The sequence below is a fragment of the Sarcophilus harrisii genome, chromosome 4 (genome assembly GCF_902635505.1).
Source record: "Sarcophilus harrisii chromosome 4, mSarHar1.11, whole genome shotgun sequence".
Classification (NCBI taxonomy): Eukaryota; Metazoa; Chordata; class Mammalia; order Dasyuromorphia; family Dasyuridae; genus Sarcophilus; species Sarcophilus harrisii.
The window spans coordinates 373,034,631-373,062,020 of NC_045429.1; the positions used below are offsets into that span (position 1 = coordinate 373,034,631).

The 27,390-nt window shown below is 32.6% G+C and overlaps 1 protein-coding gene across 1 annotated transcript in view; it reads right to left on the reverse strand.

Moving 5' to 3' along the window:
• ERO1B (endoplasmic reticulum oxidoreductase 1 beta) overlaps positions 1 to 27,390 on the reverse strand; it is a 57,444-nt gene that overhangs the window by 15,362 nt on the left and 14,692 nt on the right. Inside the window, exons 3-9 of the mRNA XM_031966946.1 lie at positions 22,940 to 23,023; positions 16,714 to 16,755; positions 12,575 to 12,657; positions 9,762 to 9,835; positions 3,802 to 3,922; positions 3,635 to 3,681; positions 618 to 629 (exon numbers count right to left, since the gene is read on the reverse strand). Coding sequence (XP_031822806.1) covers positions 618 to 629; positions 3,635 to 3,681; positions 3,802 to 3,922; positions 9,762 to 9,835; positions 12,575 to 12,657; positions 16,714 to 16,755; positions 22,940 to 23,023 — 463 coding nt within the window. The remainder of the gene's footprint in view (positions 1 to 617; positions 630 to 3,634; positions 3,682 to 3,801; positions 3,923 to 9,761; positions 9,836 to 12,574; positions 12,658 to 16,713; positions 16,756 to 22,939; positions 23,024 to 27,390) is intronic.

The following is a 27,390-nucleotide window of genomic DNA, read 5'->3' on the forward strand; positions in this document are numbered from 1 at the left end:
ACATATATACAGATTATAACTGTATGTATGCATGGGTATCTGTGCATATGTGTGCACGCCTGTGTACACACATAAGCACATATACATACACGTGTGTGTGTGTGTGTGTGTGTGTGTGTGTAAGCTAGGTGGTGCAATAGATAGTGTCATGTCTCATTTTTCTGAATTCAAACTGGCCACTAGCTGTGTGATCCTGGGCAAATAATAAATTACCCTGTATGCCTCAATTCCCTCATCTGTAAAATAAACTGGAGAAAATGACACATTATTCTAGTAGCTTTTTCAGGAAAACCCTAAATGAGGTTATGAAGAGTTAGACACAAATGAAACAACAAAACAATAAATATATGTGTATGTTTACATATATGTATACATGCATATTCACACAGACAAAACTAAGGTGATGATTTAAGAAGGAATAACTGAAGTTTAGTGTTTGTTATTATATATATATATATATATATATATATATATATATGCATATGCATAGTCACACATACACACACACACACACATATACATCAGAAGATATCCAAATTTGGCCTTTAAAAAAGTTTTCTTTTATATGCTGCAGCTCCAAATATTTTCATTTCTTGAAATATCAAAATTTAACTCACCATCATCCTTTCCTGGGGGAGGGAAAAAAAATCATAGTAGTTATTTTAAAATATATAGAACAGTTAAAACTCTATTCCTATATACATTAAATATAAAAAATGAAAACATATACTACTACTGTATGTTATGCTAATAACTTTGGATTAACACAAAGCAAATGATAAGACACCCAAAAATTGAAGAATTGTTTATCCTGAGTTATTATAAAAAGTCCAATGAATAAAATTTAACCCATAATATGAATATATGAAATAAATGGCATTGTTAAGGACATACTATTATCCAGGAACTGTATCAGGTTCTAGGAAAACAAAAATCTAAGAGTCTCTTCCCTCAAAGAGTGTAACTTCTAATAAATGAAATACAACATGTGTACCAATTTTGTATATAATCTATATTATAGGAATAAAAATACTTCCAAGTATGTCATATAGACTAAATTTTCTTATAGAAAGTCACCAACTACAATTCTTCTGGTAGGATGAAGGACCACACATCATCTTACCATGTAACCTGTCATTATAACCTCCAGATTCCTGGCCAAAAAACCTTCATACTCAGAACCACTGGGCTTTTCCATGTTTTCTGCTTCTGAACTCTGTTAGAATCTGAGGTCCTTGACAACAATGACTGCCTTGTTTTTCTCTTTTAAAGTTAAGACTTGGCACAGAGTAAGCGCTTCACAAAGACTTTTTAAAATCAGTTATACATATAGAACCAATAAATTTTACATTCATTTAAACTATTTTATGCTGCAATTCCTTCATCTAATACTGCACATTTTTTTCCCTATCAAAATATACACTCAGAACTTCACTAAAATTAGAGAGTGCAGGAGATGCTCTGGTTGCTATAAATAAGAAGTGATTACTACTTAAGCCATTGCCCTGGCACAAAATAGGTATATATATATATATATATATATATATATATATATATATATATATATATATATATCTGAGAAATTCAGAACACTTGAACAGATATGCACAGTGGTTAATTAAAAAGATGATCAAAGATCATAAATTTAAGGAAGCCACTGAACAGCTAGACTGCAAAGAAGATATCTACTTTACATACCATGCTAGTACTTGTACCCCTTTTCCTTTACTTCCCTTCTCCTATATCCTCTCTCCATTATAGTTTTCTTTCTTGCCTCATTGGTTTCTTTCTATATAAAATGTCCTCCTCCTATATCTTTGTCTCTTGTCTCCGCTTTTTCCCCTTTCCCATTTTTTTTATTCAGGGTACCTCATAAAACAGAGGAAGATACAAAATATAACTTTGTCCTATTGTGGTGTCTTCTTCATGACAGTGGGAGAGAGAGAGAGAGAGAGAGAGAGAGAGAGAGAGAGAGAGAGAGAGAGAGAGAATGTGTATTTATACTTATAGACTATGAAGGGCAGAAAGTGTTAAGAATCACCCATTTTAACATATAATACAAAATAGCTCTCCATCTTGTGGTGACAACTCAATAGAAACAGCAAAAGAAAAAGACCTGAAGGGCTAAGAATTACTTAATCATCTCTAAAAATTAACAACAGTTATTATGTTATGGCAGCTAAGTGGTACAAAAGAATAGAGAACTGGGTTAGGAGTCACGTAAATTCTAAGTTCAAATTTGACCTTGGACGGTTCCTAGATGTGACCCTAAACAGGTCACTAAGTCTCTGCCTGCTTCAGTTTTTTCATTTATAACATTCCAGGGTTGTTGCGAGGATAAAATGTAGAACACTTTGTAAACATTATAGTGCTATATAAATTATATTATATTACATAAATATATATATATATGTCATATCAATGTTATTTTATTATTATGTGTAAAATCCTTATCCAGTTATCAATGGCCACAATTACTGGAGAACTGAAATTGTATCTATCTTGATATCTTTTCCATAAATGAAACCAAGAAATGAGAGCTAAGTTGCAGCTGAATGGGAAGATGGCTCATGTTGTTTCTACATGGTGAGTTAACTAAAGGATTTGGCAGAGTTGGTAAACCTTAACTCGTGATAAGCATTTGTCAAAATAAAATAAAACCAAATACCTATGTAGGGAGTAAGAAGGTAGGAAAATTCTAAAAGAGCCTCCTAAATTAAATCAACACATATATTATTCAAATACTTAATAACTGAAAAGCAAAATTAGATATAAAGAAAGGTAGTGCTATAGAGAAGATAAGGTAGTCTCTATACCTAGGAACTGATGGTTTAAAGTTCCATTCAATTTATAAGTTCAATAGAGATAAGAAACTCTCAAGAAGTAGATTATGAAGACACAAGAAGAAATTCTGAAGAACAAGAGTGGAAATCAAACTGCTATAGTGGAAAAAAAAATACAGAACAGTCCTAATAAGTTGAGTTTAATCCCTAATTTAGAGTAGCAGAGGTAATATTAGAATTTTTCTGAGGATTCAGTATTTTCCTAGTACAGGCCTATGCTGGAAACAGCTGTCTCAGACATATCTATATGTAATTAACTTTATTCCCTATGAATTCTTAGGACTAAGAATAAGCAGAATGGATAACTTGGCAATATCTCTAATTGTCTCAAACTAGTTAATAAGTGGTAACACTTGCCAGTGCAAAGTCTACCCAAAATGGAAATAAAACATTAATTTAATTCAACAAAGTTGGAAATCAGTTAATACCTATCAGAGTTGTTAGGAAGCAAAAATACTTAACAACCTACATGTTTAGGATTTTCAATTTTGTAATTGAATGTAATTTAAGACCATATTCCTATAAAGTTTTTTCAAGATATTTTGCCATCTATCTACCGTGAAAAAAATCTGACCTCTAATGATATTTTCATTTATAGATTTCAGTTTTTATTCTATATAGGATGCAGGTAAATTGTATAGTGAAATCTCCTATAAATGTATAATTTAAAAAAATACATATTCGATGCATAAATGAATAACATAAATCATTTTTATCCACCCACTAAAAAGGCAATTTTACATAAAGGGATTTTGAAGATAGTTCTAAGTACATAAATGCAGATAACCCACCCCGGCTGGGTGCCAGTGGATTCAAAGGACGATATACAGATCGAGGCCTGAAAGAAAGAAATAAAGAAAGAAAGAAAGAAAATGAGATTTAGGAGCAGAAAGTGCTATTTTCAAATCACATATACATATAAAATACTATCCTCCCTTTCCCCTCCTTTGACCATTACTTGAAACAATTTTCTTCATAGATGCTATTCCACACTCTCCATGCAGAGGGCCCTTTGTATCCTGTGTAACGCTCTGGGTTTAGCAACAGGTCCACGTACTGGGCAGCTGGAGATCTCTCATCTGAACAGGAAACAATTCTGAATTATAAGTCTTGTCTCATCCTTTATTTAAAACTGAATATCACAAAGAACAACTAAACTATGACAAAGACATACTAAATATTTAACTTTTAAAATAATAATCACAAGAAACGGTAGCATCCTATGAACTACCATGATAAAGAAGCATATTTATGAATTAGCATAACAATGATGAAGAAAAAATCACAAGAAATTATCATTTTTTAAAATTTGGGTAATATTCTTTCCTGTTTAACTAGAGATTTAAAAAATAAATTTATAAACTTTAAGAATATTTACAACTGAAAAAATCTATGAGAGGCATAACCTATTTTAATTGTTTATATTTTTTATTTTCTCCCTTAAATGTATACATACCTGACTAAATAACCTGGGAATATTTAGTTTGTGTGGTCTAAACACACAGTGAATACTTAATAAAAAATGTATTATTGCTGTTACTAAAATTTGCCTCTTTTGAGGAGGGGTTACTCACAAAATTTATGAATTTTGCTAGAAAACTGTAATTTGAATTTATATAAATGCTCAATTTTCAGTAAAACCAATGGTAAACATTACAGATAACACATATGTACAAAATAAACACCTACAATTGTCAGGCAGGCACTTCCGAATTATAGAGAACAGTTTAAAAGTTTAAAAAAATTATTCATCTTTAAAACTTTTATTCAAGTAAAAAACAGAACAAATGCAATTAAGTATTTTTTAAAAATTGGTATCATTACTATACAAAATTTTAACTGTTATAACATAAAAAAATCAGCTTTTTTGATATGTGTAGTTTTTTTTTTTAACTTTCCTTAGAATTTACTATTTAAGTACATTTTACCATTCCAATTCCTCTTTTTACACTTAGCAGGTCTCTTTGCAAACTGATGTGTTTCTATATGGAGAGTGTACCTTAGATAAAATATATGATAAATTTTATATGCATAAGCAAAACAGAGGTGCATGTGAAGAAATATTCTCACTTCTAAATTTGCAAAATAAGATTTCTTCTAATTTGAGAGGAGAAAAATCTAACCCTGATTTCAGGGTTTCAGATAACAAAAAGTTTATTCAAAATATAATTTTAAACAAATGAAAATCAGCTCAGTAAGGCTCACACAAATATTGTAAACATTTCTTTCTTGAACTTTCCTTATATAACACAATTTTAGGCATCATCTTCCACCAAATTTGTGACACCTATGAGATTTAATTTAGGAGTTACTTCCTAAATTCTAAAATTCCATTTTATTCAAATTCTCTGACCAAACTATCTTACTTAGACTACTACATTTTCTCACCAAACTTTCTCCTCCTTCAGTCCTGTTTTTAATAGCACACATTACCAAGAATTCACTGGTGACTTCCCATGGTACCATAACTAGTAAATACAGCAAATTCATGTACTATATTTTTTTATCCTAAATATAACTTCTTATATAATATTTTGATCAGTTTTCTAACATATCAGAATTATCTGCTGAAAGTATGTTCAATAAATTCTGATTCTTGGTAATTCAAATGAAAAAGTCTTGGACAGCGGTGTTTTCCTCATGCTGCCCATTGAAGGCAAAGGATTAAAAAAACTTGTCTGTATCAGTTTTAACTGTACAACTGGGATATAATAACACCTACTTTATATAAGACTGTCATGAGGATCAAATGAAGCAATATTTGTAAAGCATTTTTAGAATAGTGCCTGGTACTTTGTAGGCACTTAAAATTTATTTTCTTCATCCTTTCTTTCTCTATGAATTCAAGTCACTAACCTATATAAATTATATCTTTGGGTACTAAAGGAATTGGAAGATGTGATTTCTACATCAGTCTGATGTGTGAAAGATTGTTAAAAAAAAAAAATACGAGAGATATTACAAGACTAGAAAAGGGCAAATAAGGGAAAGGACTTGCAAACTATCAGTGAGTTTGACTTCAATTTTTCAGAAATTTTTAGAATAGATCATTAAAGAGATGGTTGGAAAACATCTAGAAAGAGAATGATTATACAGAGCTATCAAGGTCTCATTAACAACAGGTCATGTTAGATTAACCTCATTTCCCTTTATGATAGTATTACTGAACTAATAGTAGAGAGGAATGTTGTGAATATAGTTTAACTAAACTTATAGCCAAGTTTTTGAAAAGTAGTTCAGATAACTTTTGTAAAAAATGAAGAGATACATATTATGGAATAATACAAATAGAAAAATCAGAACTGGCCATAGCTGTTGTTAATGGTTATTGAGCTCCTAAAATTCTCTTAACTCTAGGCTGTTTAATATTTTTATGAATGGCTTGAATAAAGACAGAGATGGAATATTCAACAAATTTGCAGATGGAAAAAAAAATCAGAGAGATAATTAACATATTGGAAAACTGTCAGAATCTAAACATATTACCACATTAGAGTATTAGGCTAAATCTACGAGAAAAAAAAAAGCAATAGGGAAAAATAAAAAGTTCCAAATTGGGTTCCAAAAAAACCAACTGTACTAACGCTAAAAAAGACATGGCTAGGAAACAATTTATCTGAAAAAAATTTAGTAGATTTTAATGGACTTCAAGTTCATTTGAGTTAGCAGTGTTAATACTTTTGCCAAAAAAGTAAACGTAACTTTAGGCTAAATTTGATAAGTCACAAGTTCCAGGAACAGGGAAAATGATAGTTCCACTATCCTTTGCACTCATCAGACCTACATGTTAAGCATGGGTTAAGTTCTATATGCTGGAGACATAAGTGAGCTAGGGAGAACATAAAAAGAACATGTAATAATAATAATAAAAATAATAAAAGAACATGTATTCATGAGGGGGAAGATTAATATCATATGAATATTAGGAAAAGAAAAATAGAGATAGCCCAGTTTTCTGAGGAGAACCAAAAACTTATCTGAAGGTCTATAACATAGAAAAGGAATAAACATGTTCTGTTAGTTCCTAGAAGACTGAAACTCCCAAAATAAATGCAAGTGAAAAAAGGCCAATTTAAGTATTATGCCAGGAAAAAACTTCTAACAATTATAGTTGTCCAAAAGTAGATTAGACTGGCTCTAGACAAAGTGAGTTTTGCTTCACGCAGAGGATGGATGGCCACTTGTTAAGTTATATTACTGGGAATTCCTTGTTGGGACAGACTAGACTAGATGGCCATCAAGGTCCTTTCACAATGTAAAATTTTATGCTTCTAACTGCTAGAATATCATAACTCCTTACACAAAAATGTAGAGGGCTGAAACTATTGAGTCATTGCACTGAGATAGGTTCAAGCACTTCGGGCTAATTACTGATTGGCCAATACTCTATGGGCATATGCTTGGAAAATGGCCCTTCCCACTATCCTGTGCTGGCTCAACGATTGGTGTATACAGAGGATTGTAGGCGAGACTACAATATATAGATATTGTGGAGTAAGATGAGCCAGAATCACTTTTTGCGGTGGACTAGGAAGAAGGCAGTTACAGAGATTCTCTTCCATATTCTTCACTTCTACCCCTAAAGACCAAGAATAAAGACTAAGGACTTTTGCTTATCCTGACTCCGGCTGATTCTGAGGTATCCTGGGTGCTAGTGCAGTCACACAAAAATCTGGTTATTGTGTTATGAAGTATTTTCTAAATAATAATTCCTACAGACATTTGATCCATTTGTGTTATTTATGGGAAAATAGGACTTACATATTACTTTTAAAGGCCCAAAGAATTTAAAATGTGACAGTGATTTTCATCTACAGAAAATTGCTTATTTATAGGATATGAATATTCAACTTAACATTTAGGCATATGCTATGTGAAAGGCACCATGCTAGACAATAAAGATAAAAAAAATTAGTCCCACAAAAACTTTTATAATACCAGGATAAGTAAATAAAAAGTATTTTCAAGAGGAAAAGAGCACTACTTTGGAAATTAGGAAAGACTTCAATGTAGGAAGTTACAGATGAATTAAATCTTAAAGAAAGCTATGAATTAAAGCAAGAAAATATGATAAATTTCCATACAGCAGTAACATATTAAGCAAAGGTCCAAAAGGAATTATCTAGCAGGGTAGTTTAATGGGATTGAGAGCGCATGAAAGGGAATAATATTGAAAAGGGAGGTAGAAGTCAGATTGCAGAGGGCTTTAAATAACTGGCTAAGAAATTTGTTTTATGTTAGAGCCAAGAACAAATGATTTTTGAGTAGGGGGAATAATAGCTAGACCTGTGACTATCACTCTTAATTATAATTAACCAAGGCAATTGGATGGCATTAGATAGAGCACTGGACCTGGAATCTAAATCTTGAGTTCAAATTTGGATTTAGATACTTACTTTGGATAATAATAGCACCTTACCTCCTAGGACTATTACAAATATCAAGTAAGATAATAATTGTAAAGGGCTTAACATAGTACCTGGCTAAACACTATATAAGTGTTAGCTATTATTAACTAAGGTGTTTTTAAAAACAATACCAAGTTGTCAAAAAAGACAAAAGAAAATAGTCAGGATTTCACTGTAAGACCAGACAGAACGAGAAAATAGAAAATAGCAAAAATTAAGATTTTAGCAATACTTTTTCATTTTGAAAAAAAATCAAAAGAAACAAAGTTAATAACTAGCTTAGATGTAAAGATTTACTTTAAAAGAAATATGATCATCCAAAGATATTCTTTTTTTTTTTTTTTTTTTTTTTTTTTTTTTGCTGAGGCAATTGGGGTTAAGTGACTTGCCCAGGGTCACACAGTTGGGAAGTGGTAAGTATCTGAGGCCACATTTGAACTCAGGTCCTCTTGACTTCTGGGTTGATGCTCTATCCACTGTGCCATCTTGGCTGCCCCCAAACATATTCTTTTAACATTTCTCAAAGAAAATGAGGATAACCCAGCTACTGGTTAACAATTAAAGAACAAAAAGTATTTCAGCTGCTTACTATGCCATCTCTATATTCAATAGAACATACTCACAATGATGTTTTTTAGTTTATATCTAACAAAAATGGCTTATTCTCATAATTCTTTAGCATTCTTCTTTATTAAACTATATGAAACAACTAGTATATAATAATCATATAAAATCATAATCTTATAAAAATGTGCCATGAAGTAAGACTCTTCTTATATGATATATATGTAAATATTTACATATTATATGTTAATATTTACATTGAAACTATAGCTCCTTTCCTCTTCTCCATTCAGAAAACTGCACAATCCCTTTAGAAGTTTTTTGTTACTGTGCATTTGTCCAGAGCTATACAGCATTCAGCAATCCCTTACTAAAGTTCTATTCTATTATGTGATGTCTCAAGAAACTGGTTTAAGTAGGTTTGAATTTCAGTTTCCTTTTACACCCTTTAGAAAACTATGGAGAAAAACACAGAGACACCACAATTTTCTGAAGGTCTGAAACCACAAAACATGGATTTAAAACATAATTTTATTCAAATCACATTTCATTTTATCTTACTTTGTTAAATAATTCCCAATTAAATTTTACCTAGGTTCAAGCATCACTAAGCCAGCACTGAGATTGACATCTCTGATGTAGGAAATACAGAAAGAAACTCGTCCTATAACTTCACTGGTAAAGTAAAGAATGAGATGAAGAAATTTCCTCTACCAATGCAGGTTGGCACCTTCTCTGAAGTTTACTCTTTTAGAGACTGGCTTAGGACAATGAGAGTTTAAGTGACTTGACAGAAATCAATCATTATGGATCATAGATGAAACTTGAATCCAAATTTTCCTAGCTCCAAGAATTGTTCTCTATCCACTACATCAGATGATCTCCCCTTTTAATCATTTACTTTCTAAATGAAAATTAAATTTGACATAATTTAAAATTTTATTACCATCAAGTTCACAAAAATGGTCCTGTGAATCATCATATCTTGCCCAATCAATGAAAGCTTCTTTACTTTGATTACTATAAGGAAGAAATCAAAAGAAAAATTAAATTTAGATGTGAAATTTCCTTGTCTCTGTCAGATTTTTTCTTTAGTATAATCCTAAAAAAGCAATTTCAAACTAAAAATTCATTCATTAGCTGGCCTGTGATGGTCAGGTAGCAATAATAGGAAAAAGTGAATAAATATGTATTTTACACAAAAAACATAGTAACACTGCATAATATAAAGAAACTTCTAATAAAGAGCTACAATAAAAATATCACTGGCACCAATCAGATAATAATTTACATTAATTGGCAGGCTTCATTTTATTACAGACATACATGTACAATTCCTACGTATCTAGTAATGAGTCCCTTTTTCTGACTTAAACTTTTATCACGACCTCTAATTGTGGGTATTCCTTAATTTTATCCTGGGCCCTCTTCTCTTCTATTATAGAGATTCTATATTCAAAAACTCCCAAGTGTTTTACTATCATTTTTATGCATATCACTTAAAAGTCTACATATCCATTCCCAATCTTTCCCTTGGGTTCTAGTCTGTTCCATTACTAATTACCTATTAGACATTTCAAAATAGATGCACTAGAAATATCTTAAACTCATTTTAAGAAATTTTAAAGCTGAATTTATTATTTTTGCTTCCAAGTGCTTTATTTTTCCAAATTTTCCTATCTATTAATGACATCATTACTCTTCCAGTAGCATAATCCTAGATTGCTCATTCTCCCTCACCCCACATATCCAAACAGTTGCCAAATCTTGCTGTTTGTCCTTTCACAACATTCCCCTGTCTCTAAATTTTTCTCCATACCCCATAGCAACCAACTTAGTTCAGGCCCTGATCATTTATCAGATTTTATTAATCTCCTAATTGGTTTCTCTATCTGAAACCTGACCCCACTCTAATCCAAAATAGAAACTGTAATTATCCTACATCATAAACTTGAGCATATTCTTAATTATTAAGTCCTTAAAATGTAAACTCCTCTATTTAACTTTTAAGGCTCTAAACAATCTGGTCTTAACCTATCTTTTCCAACACTACCTCTACCACATTCTACAATCTAGACAAAATGGTCATCTCAATTCTTCAGTTATAACACTGTCTGCCATCTATATGGCTTTGTTACTACAATTGTACTTTTTACAAATGGAATGTAATCTTTCCTTACATATGTTTTCGCCATCTAGCTTTTCCTTTAAAATTCATCTTAAATGATCACGAAAAATATTCGGTATGAAGAAGCCTTTTATGATCCTGATGACTGATAAACCCTCCTTCTAAAACTACGTGGTATGGAAACATTTTGTATTTATTAACTATATTTATGCTCTTTATATTTTAGTTTTAACTTTTAATGAAATATAAAAGTAAGTTAATTTAGAGATTCTTTGTTTTTCTATACTTTGTACCCAATGGCTGGCACTTCCAGAAGCTTAATAAATATATGGATAACATCCTTCCAGTCTCCCAGATTTCTCACCACATCATTATCCTTGGCTCTCTGAGCTTCCAAGTTACCTGATACATATCCAATCAGTTGCCAAATTTTGCTGGAAAAGCCTCTGTAATCTTTGTCATCTGACCCCCTCTCTCCATTCACAATTATAGCATTTGTTAGGCCCTTATTATCTCATCAGGATTAGTGCAGCAGCATCCTAATAGGTCTCCCAAACTTTACTTTTACCCTATTCCAGTCCATTGTACATAATATTACTGTAATTTTCCTTAGTAATTAGTAATATTCCTTACAGATATTATCAGTACCTCTCTATTGCCTCTAGCATAAACCAAATATTCTTCTACTTAGTTTTTGAAACACATCATACCTTCACTTTAGAGTCTCACTGAACATTACTCCCTTCTTCATACTAATCCATATAGCTAAAAAGACCTTCTTACAGCTAAAATGGCCTTCTTTGTTTCTTACCTGTATTACTCATACCTCATTCTACCTCTTTGTACATGTCCAGAATGTATTCTCTCCTCACTTTTGCCTCAGAGTCCCCCTCTTAAGACAAAACTTAAGTATCATCTATTCCATGAAACCTTGTCTCATGCTCCAAGTTACTAGTGTATCACTCCTAAATTATCTTATGTTCATTTATTTATTCTTAACATACTTTTATATATCCTTGGTGTCTTCCCAATTAGAATGTAAGTGCTTTATATTTGGATCCCTAGAACCCCACATGTGGTATGGCACATAACAAGTACTTAAATACTTTTTGACTGTTCTGTTTTGTTGATCTGCCAATCCTCAATTTCAATGACTTAATGCTTAAGAATTTAACATTACTTACTACTCTTTTCTTTCTTTTTACCTGCTAAAGCCCTCTTGCTAATTTGCCAATTTGTTCCCTTTGTGAATTGAGGACTTTGCTAATCTGGCTGGCTTTTCTAACCACTGCTGAGAAGAAACCCTTGGACTAAGCTACTGCTGCCACCTACTGGTCCCAATGAAACATTATTTTGGGACTTGTGTAGCTAATCCAATTATCTAGAATTCACATTTTAGCCAAAACATATGTATACATGTAAACACACACACAGACACACACACACACAGACACACAAGCAGACCAAAGAAATCTGTTATTAGGTATTTTATAACTTCTCCTGCCATTCTTAAGTGTTAGTTGGCACTTTAAAGGGAATCTTCATTAAAGCTTGACAAAAATTCCTGCATGCATCGCACAAAAAAATATATTTCTGATTAAAAAAAGCAATGCTACTTAAATATAACTTGCCTCAATGTGCTGTTAACTGCTCCCAGCTTATTAGCTTGCTCACAGTCTTCTATTTCTTTGGAATGATTTGCTGCTTTTGAATACTGTAATAAAATACATAAGTATATTTAGCAATCATTACTTAACATTTTGAAACAAATTTAAAATTCAAGTCAGAATAAATTGTACAGAATGATGGAACTGAATTTAGTATCATCCTATAAGCAAAATCTCAAAACAAAGTTAATCAAAACTTCTCTGCAAGAAAAATACAGACTTATCTTGATAATCCTGTCAGCTGACATAATTCCTGGCCCAATTTAAAAAGTAATTGTTCTCATTACAGAAATTAGGGTGGAGGATATTTTACTTTCTAGGGAAAAATAAAATTGATTTCCTTAAACCTGGTAGTTCAAGTGGAAAATAGAAAAGTAAATAATTAGAAATTCTTGGAAATATTATATCCATCTGAAGAGTACAGTGCTCAAAAGATATTGACAACTATTTACTATTGATTACAATTTAACCTTGGAAATGACGATTAGTTACTATAGAAGACCAGAGACCATCTAGATGACAGGAATTACTGAGTTGGCAATGTCAAAGTGAATAAAACTGAGTTCAGCAAAGTATAGTAAAATCCTTTCAAGGGGTATCAGAAAATCAAGTCTGAGTAATTTCAAAAACATTATACTATTTAAGGAAAAATGGCAAAGCACATTATTTCCATTAAATATTGCCATTGCTTACAAGGAGCTAGTTTTGTGGGATGAAATTGCTTTTTTTAAAAATCTTATTTAACAATTTTTAATTTTTCCCAATTACTTAAAAAATTTTAAAACATTTTTCCCTCAATTTTGAGTTTCAAATTCTCTTCCTTCTTCCCTTTCTCCTCATTGAAAAGGCAAAAAATTTGATACACAGTATAAATGTCTAAATCTTGCAAAATATATTTCCATGTAAGTCATTCTGTGAAAGAAAACACAACCCAACAACAACAAACAAGAAAAATAAAGCAAAGAAAAAGAATCTTTAATCAGCATTCTGGTTCTACCAGTTTTTTCTCTGGAGAAAAGACATCACCTTTCATTATAAATCCTTCAGAACTGTTTTAGATCCTTGTATTGCTGAGAATTAAATTATTTACATCATATCATTATACAATATTGCTATTACTGAGTAGAATTTACTGGTTCTGCTCATTTCACTTTGTATCCATTCATGTAAATCTTTTCATGTTTTTTTCTGAGAACATCCTGCTCATCATTTATTAAAGCATAAATTGGTATTTGATCATAATCATATACAAAAACTTCTTTAGCCATTTTCCAATTGATGGATATCCATTCAACTTTCCAATTCTTTGCCACCACTTTAACAGCTACTATAAATAATTCTGTACATAGATTTTTTTTTTCCTGCTAGTATATAAACTTAGTACTGGTATTACTTGAGCAAAGGGTATGCGTGGTTTTATTGTCTTTTGGCTATAGTTCCAAATTGTTCTCCAGAATTGGTGCATCATACACAAATTCACCAATAGTACATTAACATTTTAATTTTTCCATATCCCCTCCAATATTTGTCATTTTCCTTTCCTGTCATATTAGCCAATCTAACAGGTATGAGATAGTAGTTCAGAGTTGCATTTCTCTCATCAGTAGTGATTTAGAGCCGTGCTTCTCAAAATATGGTTCAGAGAATCACAGGGGTCTCTGAAATCCTTTTTAGAGTGTTTACCAATTCAAAATTAGCTTTTATTTCTAACATGGTAAATATCAGTAAATATAAACCACATAAACAAAACTCTTTGGACAGATTCACAATAATTTTAATAGTATAAAGATACTGAGAACAAAAGCTTGTGAACCACTGATATAGAGCGTTTTCTTACATTATTAGATAGTTTTGACTACTTCTGAAAACTGCCTTTTCATATTCTTTAACCATTTATCAATTGAACAATGACTTTCACTTTTAGAAATTTGACTTTTTTTTAATGTTTGAGAAATGAGATCTTTATCAGAGAAACTCACTATAAAAATTTTTTTAACAGTAATGATTATCAACTATGTGCTTCCTTTCATGCCATTTTTCTCCTGCTTATCCTTTTTACTCCCTCCCTCCCTTCGTCCTCCTTCCCCTCTCTTTTCTTATAACAGATTACTACTCCCAACTGAATGTGTATTATTCTGTCTTTGAGCCAATTTTAATGACAGTAAGGTTCGTGTGCTCCCTCTTCAATTCCTGTTTTCCCCTCCACTGTAAAATCTCTTTCAGGCCTCTTTTAAGTCAGATAATTTATACCATACTGCTCCCTTTTCCTTCTCCCAGTGCATTCTTTCTTTTATCAACAGATTTTTATTTTCAAAATACATGTAAAGTTTTCAACATCCACCCTTGCAAAACTGTTGTTTCAAATTTTTCCCTGCCCCCCACACCCTTTCCCTAGACAGCAAGTAATCCAATATAGGTTAAACATATGCAATTCTTCTAAACATATTTCCACATTTGTCATGCTGCACAAGAAAAATCAGATCAAAAGGGAGAAAAAAGGAGAAAGAAAAAAAAAAGCAAGTAAACAACAACAAAGAAGGTGAAAATACTGTGCTGTGCTCCACATTCAGTCCCCATAGTTCTCTTTCTGGGTGCAGATAGCTCTTTCCATTACAAGTCTATTAGAGTTGACCTGAATCATCTCATTGTTGAAAAAAGCCATATCCATCACTCTTAATTTTTTTTGAGATAATCATATCATCCCATTCAACTTATACCTCTGCTTTCCATGTATACTACTTTTAACTACCTTGCTAATGAATAAGTTTTTAGGAGTTATAAATATCATTTTCCTATGTAAAAATATAAACAATTTAATCTTAGCAAATCTCTTAGGATTTCTCTTTCCTGTTTGCCATTTTATTCTGCTTTTGCATCATATATTTGAAAGTCAAATTTTCTATTCAGTTCTGGTCTTTTCATTGAATGTCCATTTTTTTCCTGATGGACTATACTTAGTTTTGCTGGATACAGGTAATCTCAGTTCTCTTGTTCTCTAAAACATCATACTCCAAGATCTCTGTGCCTTTAATGTAGAAGCTGCTAAATCTTGTGTTACCCTGACTCTACTTCCACAAAACTCTTTCTTTTTTTGGCTGCTTGCAGTGTTTACTTCTTGATCTAGAAGGTCTGAAATTTGGCTAAATATTCCTATTTTTCATTTTGGGATCTCTTTCAGAAGGTGATTGATAGATTCTTTCAATCTCTATTTTATCCACTGGGTATTTCATATTTTCTTCTGTTTTTCTCATTCTTTTGTTTTTGTTTCATTGTTTCTTGATGTCTTATATAACATCATTAGCTATCATTTACCCAGTTCTAACTTTAAAGGAATTATTTTCTTCAATGAGCTTTCATACCTCCTTTTCCAATTCGCCAATTCTGCTTTTCAAAGCACTCTTCTCTTCATTAGGTTTTTGTTGTACCATTTGACCTATTCTGTTTTTTATGATATTATTTTCTTCAATATTTTTTGTGCCTTCTCCCAAATGGTTAACTCATTTTTCACGATTGTTTTGCATCACTCATTTCTTTTCCCAACTTTTCCTCTATTTATCTTACTTGATTTTTAAAATCCTCTTTGACCTCTTCCAAGGCCTGAAACCAAATTCATATATAAATCTCTTCCTGACCCATTGTCCTACACCCTTACCATCTGTGGACTGAGAGAACCAAAAAAATGCCACTGCTGCCACTGATTTAATCACTCCAAGGACCATTTGCTGGGGCTAGTCTGCATTGGTGTGGTCCGTGTTATTCACCCTAATGCAAACCTGCCAATCTCCTATGTTGTCTTGGGCTGGAAAATAGTTTCATTCTGATTTTTTGTGGATTCTGATGTTCTAAAATTTGTTTAGAATTATTATTTAAAGGGATTTGGAGGAGAGCACAGGCAAATCTGCCTTTACTCCTACAGAATTACTCTTACCGAAATCTTATGGTTTGTACGTGTGATCTGTAACAGAAACTTGAAACAAAATTTCTCTACTGTCCATTAACTTTGTAAATCTCCAAAGTTGTCGCTATTATGATAAGTAGGTAAGTGATAAGATTTCACTCAATGAAAAAAATTAGATTAGGTCAGAGGGAAAAAAATGACTCACCTTATTAGAACTCCCAGCTTTAATTCCCATGGGAACTTTGCTCTGAAAAGAGGGGAAAAAAGAATATATTAAACTCTTAAATATTTTCAAAAAATATATATGGTTCAAGTTATCAATATCATGTAATCCTAAATTCACAAAGCACTTTTTTCAAGGGAAGGGACTAAATTTATATGCATTATAATAGTGTTCCATGTCATCTCCTGAAGTAGAAGGTAACATGTAGTACAATTTCTCATTTAGGGTTAGAGAGGTATGTTAGTGGCATATTTAAGGACATAAAGTAGTCACAATGCCTAAAATTATTTCTAGCAGACTTTCTTTATCATATTTGAACTATTTGAATTTATTGGTTATATTTGCAAATGCTAAGTTTCTTACTAAAAGGGGGAGTCATTTAAACCACCCTCTCAACATTTTGGAAATCTAAAGAAGTTGAAAGTTTCTTAAATATTTTATTTTTTGTTTGTACCTATTATTTTGTGAGTGTAGAGAACTCAAAGTGAAGCAACTTCCTCTACGAATAGACATAAATTACTACTGTGCAACTTATAGTCTTTGAGAATTATCTGAGATATTATGAAATTAAGTGATTTGGTCAGAGTCACTAAGTTTATAAGAATCAAGAGGCTGAACTTGAACCAAGACCTTCCTAGCCCTGATATTGACTCTTCTTCCAATAGGACATGGTGTCTATCCAATTTTTATTTACTAGATATTTTTTGCTGTAAGAAATTAATTACATTAATTGGTACTAGATCTCAATTTAGTAATTTACCAAAGCTATAATTTACTAAAGAAGCAAACCATATAAAGAATAAAGAGAAAATTCAGAAAATTTAATCAATTCAGTTCTAAGATTTCTTCATAAAGCTATTACGACAGTTTTTAACCCCAAATGAACAGATCTATGAATTATAAATAATTTTTCAAATACTTTTTTTTTGGGGGGGGCATTTTGGGCAAAATTCAATGCTGTTCAGATAGCAGGAGCTAACATAATGAGCTTATCCTCCAAATCCTTCAAAGAAATCTAGTTAATACACCAGATTAAATCTTCAGGGGAAAATTCACGAAAAAGTTACTTATGACTTTTCAAGTACAGGTTGGCACAGTTAGATAGAAAGGTCTGGGGATATTGGTGATGGAGAGTTTTGAAGAGGATAATAAGGGGTCTTGCAGAGCACTCCAGCTCAAATGAGAGGCCCTTAAGAGGCCTTCAAAAGGAGACCCCAGACCTGTTGTGAGCAGGATATGAGAAAAGGTAGTATGTGGCAGCTTTATTGCTTCTATGCAGTTCTGGGCCACAGACAAGGGACTTATGAGCATGCATCGAATTAGGTGGTAAGGGAGGGGTCACAGGCCTAGAGAGTATACCATGAGTGGAACAAATTTAGAAGCAAGCAAGTAGCAAAGTAATTCTAATTGGAGATACAGAAGAGGGTCTCAGTTTTAACTTCTTGCCCATTTTCAATGAAAACTGCAGAAAAATACCATGACAGGAATCCCAGATGAAAGGGAAGCCTACAATTACGTCTCTTTGAATCATTAGGACCTTCTAAATTGCTAACAATGGCTGACTCTAGAAGCAATCTACTATTGTTCAGACCCACAACCCAAGTCAAGAACTTGCAGAGATGGGAGAAAGAAAGGGGAGTAGACAGATAGCAGTCAGGAAGCAGGCTGGAAGAAGGAGCAAATTTTAAAAAGAAAAAAAATCTCATCATAAAAAAGTATTATGATAGGTGTGCTCAAGACACAAGTTCCAAAGAAGTAACTCTAAAACATCTATAAGTAAAGCCTTAAAGAAAAATATAGCTTAGGCAAAAAATCAACTAAAATTTCAGTAAGAGATTATATAAAAATTTCACCCTTTCCCCCAAGGTTTTTATAAACTGAATGAGAAATATGAGGACTAGAAGAAAAAAATGGAAAAGACATGAAGAAAGACCTGGAAAGGGAATTAACAAAAGGTACAAAACCTAGCCCAAGCAACAAATTCCTTGACTATTAAGAATGGACCAAAGAGAAGCCAATAACCTTATGAGACAACAAGAAATAGAAAAACAAAGTCAAAAGACTGAAAAAAAATTTCATAGCAAAAAACAGACTAATGAGAAAAAAAATTTTAAATCCTTGATTGCACTACATGAAAGCATTCATCAAAAATAGAGCCTACAAATATCTCAAGAAATCTTCAGAGAAAACTATAAGATCCTTAGACTCAGAGAGAAAAGTATAAAAAATCGTGGCTAAAAAGTATAAAAATTTTAGACAAACTTCCATCAAATCAAGAAGCTAGGAATGCTGTGATCTGTATGAATTATGTAAACCTTCCATCATCATCTAAAACAAGGGTTCCTAGTTGAAGGTATAGATACATGGGGTGAGGAAAGAGTGTATACACTGAATCTTGTCAAGGAACTATGGGGAATATTTGGTAAATAAATATGTTATCTAGTTGCAATTAATTCCTTTATTTCTTACATGAATAAAGATGATAAATTTAGACTACTTCACTGGGGGGCTTAAGGAAATTTGCCAAAATCCAAAAGGTACAAGAATATAAAAGAAGCTCTTATCGAAAGTAACCTTTTCTCAAGCCATCTTCCAACAATATCCTAGTATACCCAGACATAATCCCACACCATTAAAAAGAGATCTACAACCACATGAAGTCATCACTGAAGGATACTTTAGCCAGCTCCCCCTGATCATCAGAGTTACTTCATAGAGGGAAATTAATATTCTGCCTGAAATTATCCAAAGATAGTTGGATGGTTCATTAGATAAGAAAACTGGACCTGGAGTCATGAAGACTATGAGTTCTAATCTAGCCTCAGATACCTACTAGCTGTGTGATCCTAGAAAAGTTAAATTTCTGTTGATTCAGTTGCTCAATTACAAAATAGGATTAATTCACAGTTGTAAGGATCAAATGAGATAATACATGCAAGCACTTTAGCATGTAGGAACTTAATAAATGTCCATTCTCTATAGTCATCATGTTTATAGACAGTAAGGAAAGCAAATGGAGATATTGAAGAGTAGCAATGATAAAAATGGGCAATCTACAGGGGGAAAAAAAAAGGATGTAATGTGATTACTTATGAATACAAAAAGGTTTTACTTGACAAGAGCTACTTCTTCACGTGAAACAGGGATTTTAAAGAGGACATAAGGTGAGGAGGACAGCTAGGTGATAGTTAGGAAGACTCATTATTAGATTAGCTATGAGGCCCTAGGCAAGTCATTTAACCCTATTTGTCTCAATCTCCTCATCTGTATAATAAGCAGGAGAAGGAAATTGCAATTCATTGCAGATCTTTTCCAATGGGATTACAGAGCATCAAATATCAGCAGATGCAAATGATCAGCAGATGAGGTGCAGAGAAAGGAGAGCTCTTGGCAAACGTCTAAATTTTTTCAGGGAAGTACAAGGCAACATTCTCAGTTGAAAAGGTTTAAGAAGAGAAGGATGAAAAGTTTGAGGAGGGATAAAAAAGGTTTGGAAGAGCCAATAAAAAGAATGAGATAGTTAATCAATTACAGGGTGTTTAGTTGTAGTGATAGTCCAGCTGAAATTATGGGACATAAATTTATGGTGGACTGAGTTAACACAGTTTGGACTTGAAGAGTATGGTGAGCATGGTAAAACAGGATTTAGAGCTGCAAGGCAAAAAGAGAGGTAGAATGACACATTATGATCAGATAAAGGAACTTTATCCAAAATTCACAAATATGGAGGAAATTAGGGAGAAATCTGAAAAAAAAACATTTTAAGAACTCGTGAGTGTTCCCCCTTAGTTCTCTTTCTGCATATCTCAGAGGGAAGAAGGACATGAAAATTTATAAGCTCTGTACTTAAACCTGAAGTTAGTTAGAAAATTCCCTTAAGTTGAACAGTCCAGTTTCAGACAAGCTTTTGTAAAATCAAAAGTCTAAGAGTTGAGTCATAAAGGGTTAACAATAAGAAGAGCTACTAATTTAATGTGGCAGCTGAAGAACTGAATTCCCTCTCAGACAGAAAAAACTATGAAAGTTTTTCCTTCTGTGATAGCACAGACTGAATCCAATAACAAGATTTTTACTAGCAGAGTGTTCTCTGGGCAAAAGGCAATGTGAAGCTAAGAGAAAGACCATAGGTGGGACTCAACTACAGAGAACTAAAAAAGAGGTTGTGATAGAGAGCAATACTTAGAGATATCTGGGGACAAGAACAAATGGTAAGAGGAGGAAGGGAAGGGAAAGACAAGAGAAGAAGCACTTAAGTTTTTCACATAAGTACTTTATAAATATTATCTCATTTAATCCTCAAAACACAATCCTGGAAAGTAGATGCTGTTATTATCCTCATTTTACAGATAAAGAAAATTAAGGCAAACATAAGTTAACTGACTTGCCCAGGGTAACACATATAGCGTTAGAGGTCAGAATTGAACTCGGGTCTTCCTGACACCAAGCTGTGTTCTATCTGCTGGTGGCACCCCTTGGCCTCTCTGTGACTAATTAAAAGAGGAATGATGGACAGCAATATCTAATTGTGTCAGAGAAAGAGTTAGACACTGGGCCATACTTAAAAAGTTTACAGAAGTTTATAGAACCCATGAGCTTTTGTTCAACTGAATAGTTGAACAAAAGCTCAATTGACAAAGCCTTTTAAGATCACAGAGTGACTTCAATCATGATAAAGTACTGAATTACAATTTTTAAAACAAAACAAAACAAAAAAACAAAACAAAAAAAAGGAGGCAGATCAGTCAAGTAACAAGAATAAGGAAAGAGAGATGCACATTGTCAAATGTTGGTACCTCCATGATACTAAAAGGAGAAAATATCCAGTACTATGGAAGATTCATGAAGTTCTGAAAAAGAATCTAACAGAATGAGTAAGGGTAGTTAGTGAAATAATCTACAGAACTAGAGGAAAAACCTAGTTTGATATAATCCCAGAGCTACTCAAGTAAAGCGCAATGGGGATTCTAATTTGTTTCACAGCCTATTGATTACTGAATCACTAAATTATAATGCTGTAAGCATGGTTTCCTTTGATTCTTGGACGTATATTTAGGCTTCACATTGTCCCTAATCCATTTGAGGAAGATAAAACTAATAATTAAAATAAAATCTCTGGATTATCTATGTGCTTTATTTATTTATGATGTAGTGATTAGGGATTAGGATTTGAAATTAGAAAAACTTGAATTCCTGAGATGTTTACTGTGTGATCCTGAGCAACTTTTTAATCTCTCTTTGTCTCAGTTTTCTCAACTGAAAAACACAGGGGACTGGATTCAATGACTTCTAAGATCTACATCCATAATCCACAGTATCCTTATTATCTAATAATATGAATAATAAGAGAGCAATGTAAACTTCAAAATAAAATGGCCTTATTATTCAAGTCTGGCCATTTTTCTTTATATCACACAAAAAAGCAAATTCTGACTTACATACATTATGAAAATAAGCAGTATCAAAATGATTTTCTAAAGAGAGTACATGAAAAGAAAAATTTTTGTAACAAATAACCAACAATATTTTACAAATTTTAAAAAATCTAAATATTGAAAAGAAATATCTATTTTTAACTGGAGGCAGACAAAAACACTAAAAACAGATGAATAACCTGAAAATACAACTTCCAGGTATCTCTGGAGAAAAGAATTGGAAACAAATTTTCTAAGTGGTCTCCCCCCTCATTGACTATTCATACTCTTTTTTATATTCTTTTCTTATTTTTATGAAAAACAAATCAAGTCTGGGAGAAAAGGTACAGAAAGGAGAAACTGAAATAGGACCCTTTGTTTTAGCTAAAGTTAAGGGGGAAGAAAATTGCCTTTTTGTGATAAAGGCAAACTCTAAAACGTTTATTTTTAATTATCTTTGCATATTAGTGTTTTAGTAAAAGTTTTGGATGCTCCAAATACCTTTTCAGAATTGAATGTAAGAATCACTCCAAAGTTATTTTCTTTTGCATATTTGTTAACATAGTAGTTTAGATCACAAAACTAACATAATCATAATTACATAATTAGTATAAATATTTGTCTCACCTTTTTTTTTTAACAAGGGGGAGAAGGGAAATGAGACTATATAAATGGATTAGCCCAAATCCATCACTTTTTAACAGAAAAATAATGCAAAAGACTAATGTCTTTTTGATATAAAAGTAGGTCTTTTTACACATGGAAGACAATACTTTATTTCCTACTTGGTTTTATACCTCTGGGCAGGGTTCCACATGACAGTCTTTTATAGAACATTGGCCATCTTCTGCCCAGAAAGGGCATGGTCTCATCAAATTAACCTTTAAGAAATAATAAAAAGATAAAGAATAGAAAATATTAGTCAAAGAACAAAAAGTACATATCAAATTAAACTCAAAAGTCTTATTTGAAATAACTAATTTAAAATGATTGTTTCCAAGTTAACTAGATATAAACAAGAAGTACATAAGAATTAACACAGATTTTTCCCATTGTATTTTTCAAAACAATTCACAAAGCCAAACATTCTTAAACTTTATCATTGTGTATAGATAACTCTGAGTTCTCAAAATCTCAGTTGGTAAAATCAATTCCAGCAGGTTCTATCATTCTAGGAAGAAATTTGAGTATGACTCTTGTAAAACCCAACCTGAAAAATTATAGAGAAGTATATGACCAGTAAAATAAGCACCTGATGATGATTTTTTTTTAACCATGGATACCATGAAACTCAAGTCTGTGTGGTAATAGTGGAAAAGTGAAAGGAAAAGGATAGAGGGTTTTGTGGCTTGCACAATAATTTTTAGACCATCAACAAACCAATTTGACTGCCAGCATTCTAAATCTAAAGTTTCTTGCAATGACTGATGAATGCACATATTATTAGAGGAGCTGAACTATAAACAAATTTTTAGAGGTGGGGAAGGATATTACAATCAAATAAAGGGATAAATCTTTAAAGCAAGGAAATTTGTTAACAAAATTTTTTTTATTGTAGTCCCAGAGGAAACAAGAAACATCATTTCAAAAGATTTTCTGGTCATCATATAATATAATGCTAAAGTACTTTTTTAATTACCATGAAAATACCCAATTTAATCACTGTCAGTTAAGGAATGAAGTGGTAGATAAATTCTAAAAAGTACTTGATGAGACAAACCAAATTTCTGATACTTGGTAACTTTAATACAAAAGTAGGAAAACAGATGAGAATGAGGAAAAATCATGGGAAAACAGGGTTCTATAAGAAGAAACGAAAGAAGCCAAAGATTTAGATTATGAAAAGCTTTACTTTACATTCCCATATCATGAACATGTATAGAATATGGTCATTGCAAGCACCAAATAACACCACAAAACAAGGTAAGTTATAGTTAAACAGGTAGAAAAAGACTTGTTATTGATATGGGACTTATCCTTGAGTCACCTGTGTGCAATAAAAACATAAATTCCTCAAAAAGATCTGAGTTAAATTTTTTTTTTTTTTAACGAAAGAATAATGAGGGGCAGCTAGGTGGTACAGTGGATAGAACACCAGTCTTGAAATCAGGAGGACCCGAGTTCAAATTTCACCTCAGACATTTAATACTTGCTAGCTGTGTGACCCTGGGCAAGTCACTTAACCCCAATTGCCTCAAAAAAAAAAAAAAAAAAAGAGAGAGAGAGAGAGAGAGAGAGAGAAAAGGTATATGGTACACAATTTAAATGATTTAATCTTGAATTATTTCAACAGAAAATAAAAAAAAAGAGAAATGAAACAAAATTACATTAACATTATAATAACTTCATCCATAAATTTAACCAATGCTTAACACTCCATCTCCTGAACTTTCAGTTTTTTCACTGGCTGCTCCTCATACCTCAACTTCTATCCCTCCTCATCTCCACTTTCAATTCCTTGGGTTTCAAATCTTTAACTAAAGTCTCACCTTTTAAAGAGGCCTTTCCCAGTCCTCCTTAATCTTAGTGCCTTCCCTGTCATATAACAACTACTTTTCCTGTATATATCTTATTTGTGCATAGTTATTAGCATGTTGTCTCCCTCGTTAAGACTGTGAGCTTCTAGTGGTCAGGGCCTGTCTTTTTCCTAATTTTGTATGCCTAACACTTGGCACAGTGCCTAATACACAGTAGATGCTTAATAAATGATTGCTGACTGACTAAATAATGTATAATGAGGATGGAAAGATGTGTTGGGGTCAGATTTCAAATGGGATTAAAAGAAGTTTATAGTTGATCCTATAGTTAATACCTTACTGAGTACAAGAGCAAGATGGTCTAACCTGTGCTTTAAGAAATCACTTTGGCAGCTATATTGACAATGGACTGGAAAGGGGAGAGATTTGAAGTAATACAACCAATCAAGAGACAATTGCCATAATCTATCAAAGTAGCAATGAAACTCTGAACTAGGGTTCAGACAAACCTGAGAACCTGACAATTCCATTAAACCTGAGAAGACAATTCCATTAGTGGAGACCAAGCTCAATGATAGTTCTTGAGTTTGTCTTCCTCTTGCAAAAAGATAGCTGCTCTGTGAAATGTGAAACTGAGGGTGGTGGTAAAGAAGAACAACAGAAACAATTAGAGCTATCTCCCACAAACAGCCAAGGATAAAGAATGACATCCCTCAATATGGCATGGAGGCTCTACACAGCCCAAGCACCTAGATTCTTTATCTTGGCTCTGCCACTTACTACCTGAGGGATCTTGGACAAGTCACATGAATCTCTGTATCTTTATATGTGAAATAAGGGTTTGACCGAATGACTTTTGAGATCTCTTCCAGCTCTAAACTACTGATCTTATGATCCAATATGGTCACAAGCTATAGCAGGCAAGAAGAAGAAAACAAAAGAAAAATGTCATGAGATCTGGATAGGTGAGAAGGGACAGAAGATTCAAGGAATGACTAAGGTGGTAGATGAAGACAAGGCCTATGAAAGATGTCATATAAAGGGACTATTATACTGGGGCCTATAAGTGACTGGAATTTGTACACAGGTGATCTTTGAGCCTAATGGTTATACTATCAAGGACTTCCATTTTTCCTTCTTTCCTATTTTCAATAAAAAACAAAACAAAACACTTTCTTCTATAGTCTTATCAACTTTCAAGTGGGATATTTGTCTCAATATGGTGAGTGGTATCAGACAAGAGATCTCAGGTTTCCTGAGTAGAGATGGAAAAGTTTGTTAGAATCCTTACAAAGTGATAAGTCAGTTGCCTAATTTAGCATGGTACTTAGCAAATTCTCTAGCTCACTAATGTATTTAAGTACTTATTGGCGTTCACATTTTTGGGAGATTCACAAGTCAGTATTCAGTATGAGATTCACAAGTCAGAAACCCACAATCCCATTCTCTCAGAGGAGGAGTAAACCTTTGAATTCACACCTCTAAAAGAGCATAAAAAGGAGTTGAGTTAGTGAAGTGAATCAGTTCAGAAGAAGCCCACTCTCGGTGGCAGAACCAGGTTCATTCATCCCATCTCACACCACCATGGTGGCAGGCTCTCCTCCTTCACTTCTCCACTGAAAGATAGGCCTCTAAGAAAGCTAACCGGGCCCAAGGAAAGAGACGAGACTTGGAAGGAGAAAATAAACGTCTGGATTTTATCAGCTGGCTGCATTGTGGAGTGATTATTACTCAGAACTGAAACTAAGACTGCCTCCAGAAACCTCCTCAAGAAACCTGCTCTCAGAGAGAACAATCATATATTATAAAAAAGAAGAGAACACCACAAAAGTTAAAAGTAGAAAATCTTCTAAAATGTAAAATACCTTCTAAAATGTAAAATCATGCAAAAGAGAGTTTTTGACAAGAGTTACTTTTAAATTTTCATTTCTTTAAAATTGCCTTAGTACTTCTTATACAAATAAACTCAAACTAAATAAATAATAAAAAAAATTATCAATTGTGAATAGGTAAGCAGAGCCTAGTAAAAAAATGACAATTCTAAATTAATATTCATTGTCATCTCTATTTCACTGAGGTAGGAAAAGTTATAACAAAGTTTATTTGGAAAAATGAAAATTAAGAATATCAAAGGAATTAATGAAAAAAATATATAAAGGAAAAGAGGTTGAGCAGTTGCAGCCTGTGATGAAATATTACTATTCTATAAAAAAATGATAATCTGGTTGGTTTTAGAAAAACATGGACAGACTTACATGACAAACCAAAGAGTGAATAAGCAGAACCAAGAGAATATCATATACAGTGATAGCAACACTATTTTAAAAATAACTGAACAACTAAGTTATTTTGAGTTAATTATAATACAGTTATTCCTTTCACATCACAACTTTTCCCTACTGAGGTTTCGATATATCATGAGTAGGCATGAGAAATTAAATGGGAATTTTGAGGGAGCTTTGTGGAAGCCTCAGATGGCATGCAAAGGCCAGAAAACAACAAAGAGCCCATGACCAAATATTTAACCCACATTTTACAATAAGGTACTATAAGCAACCTATAAAAGAAAAAGAAAAAAAACTTAGAATTTTTTTCTTATATGAGAGGAAGGTCAAAAAGATTTTATACATATTTTCAAGACTACAGGAATGTTGAAACCTGCCCCACCATGATGTGGAAGAGATAACTGTATTCAAATCAACTACAGAGGAAATGCTATCTACCTCCAGAGAAAGAACTGACAAGCAGAAGTATGTTCAGTATAGTTCTAC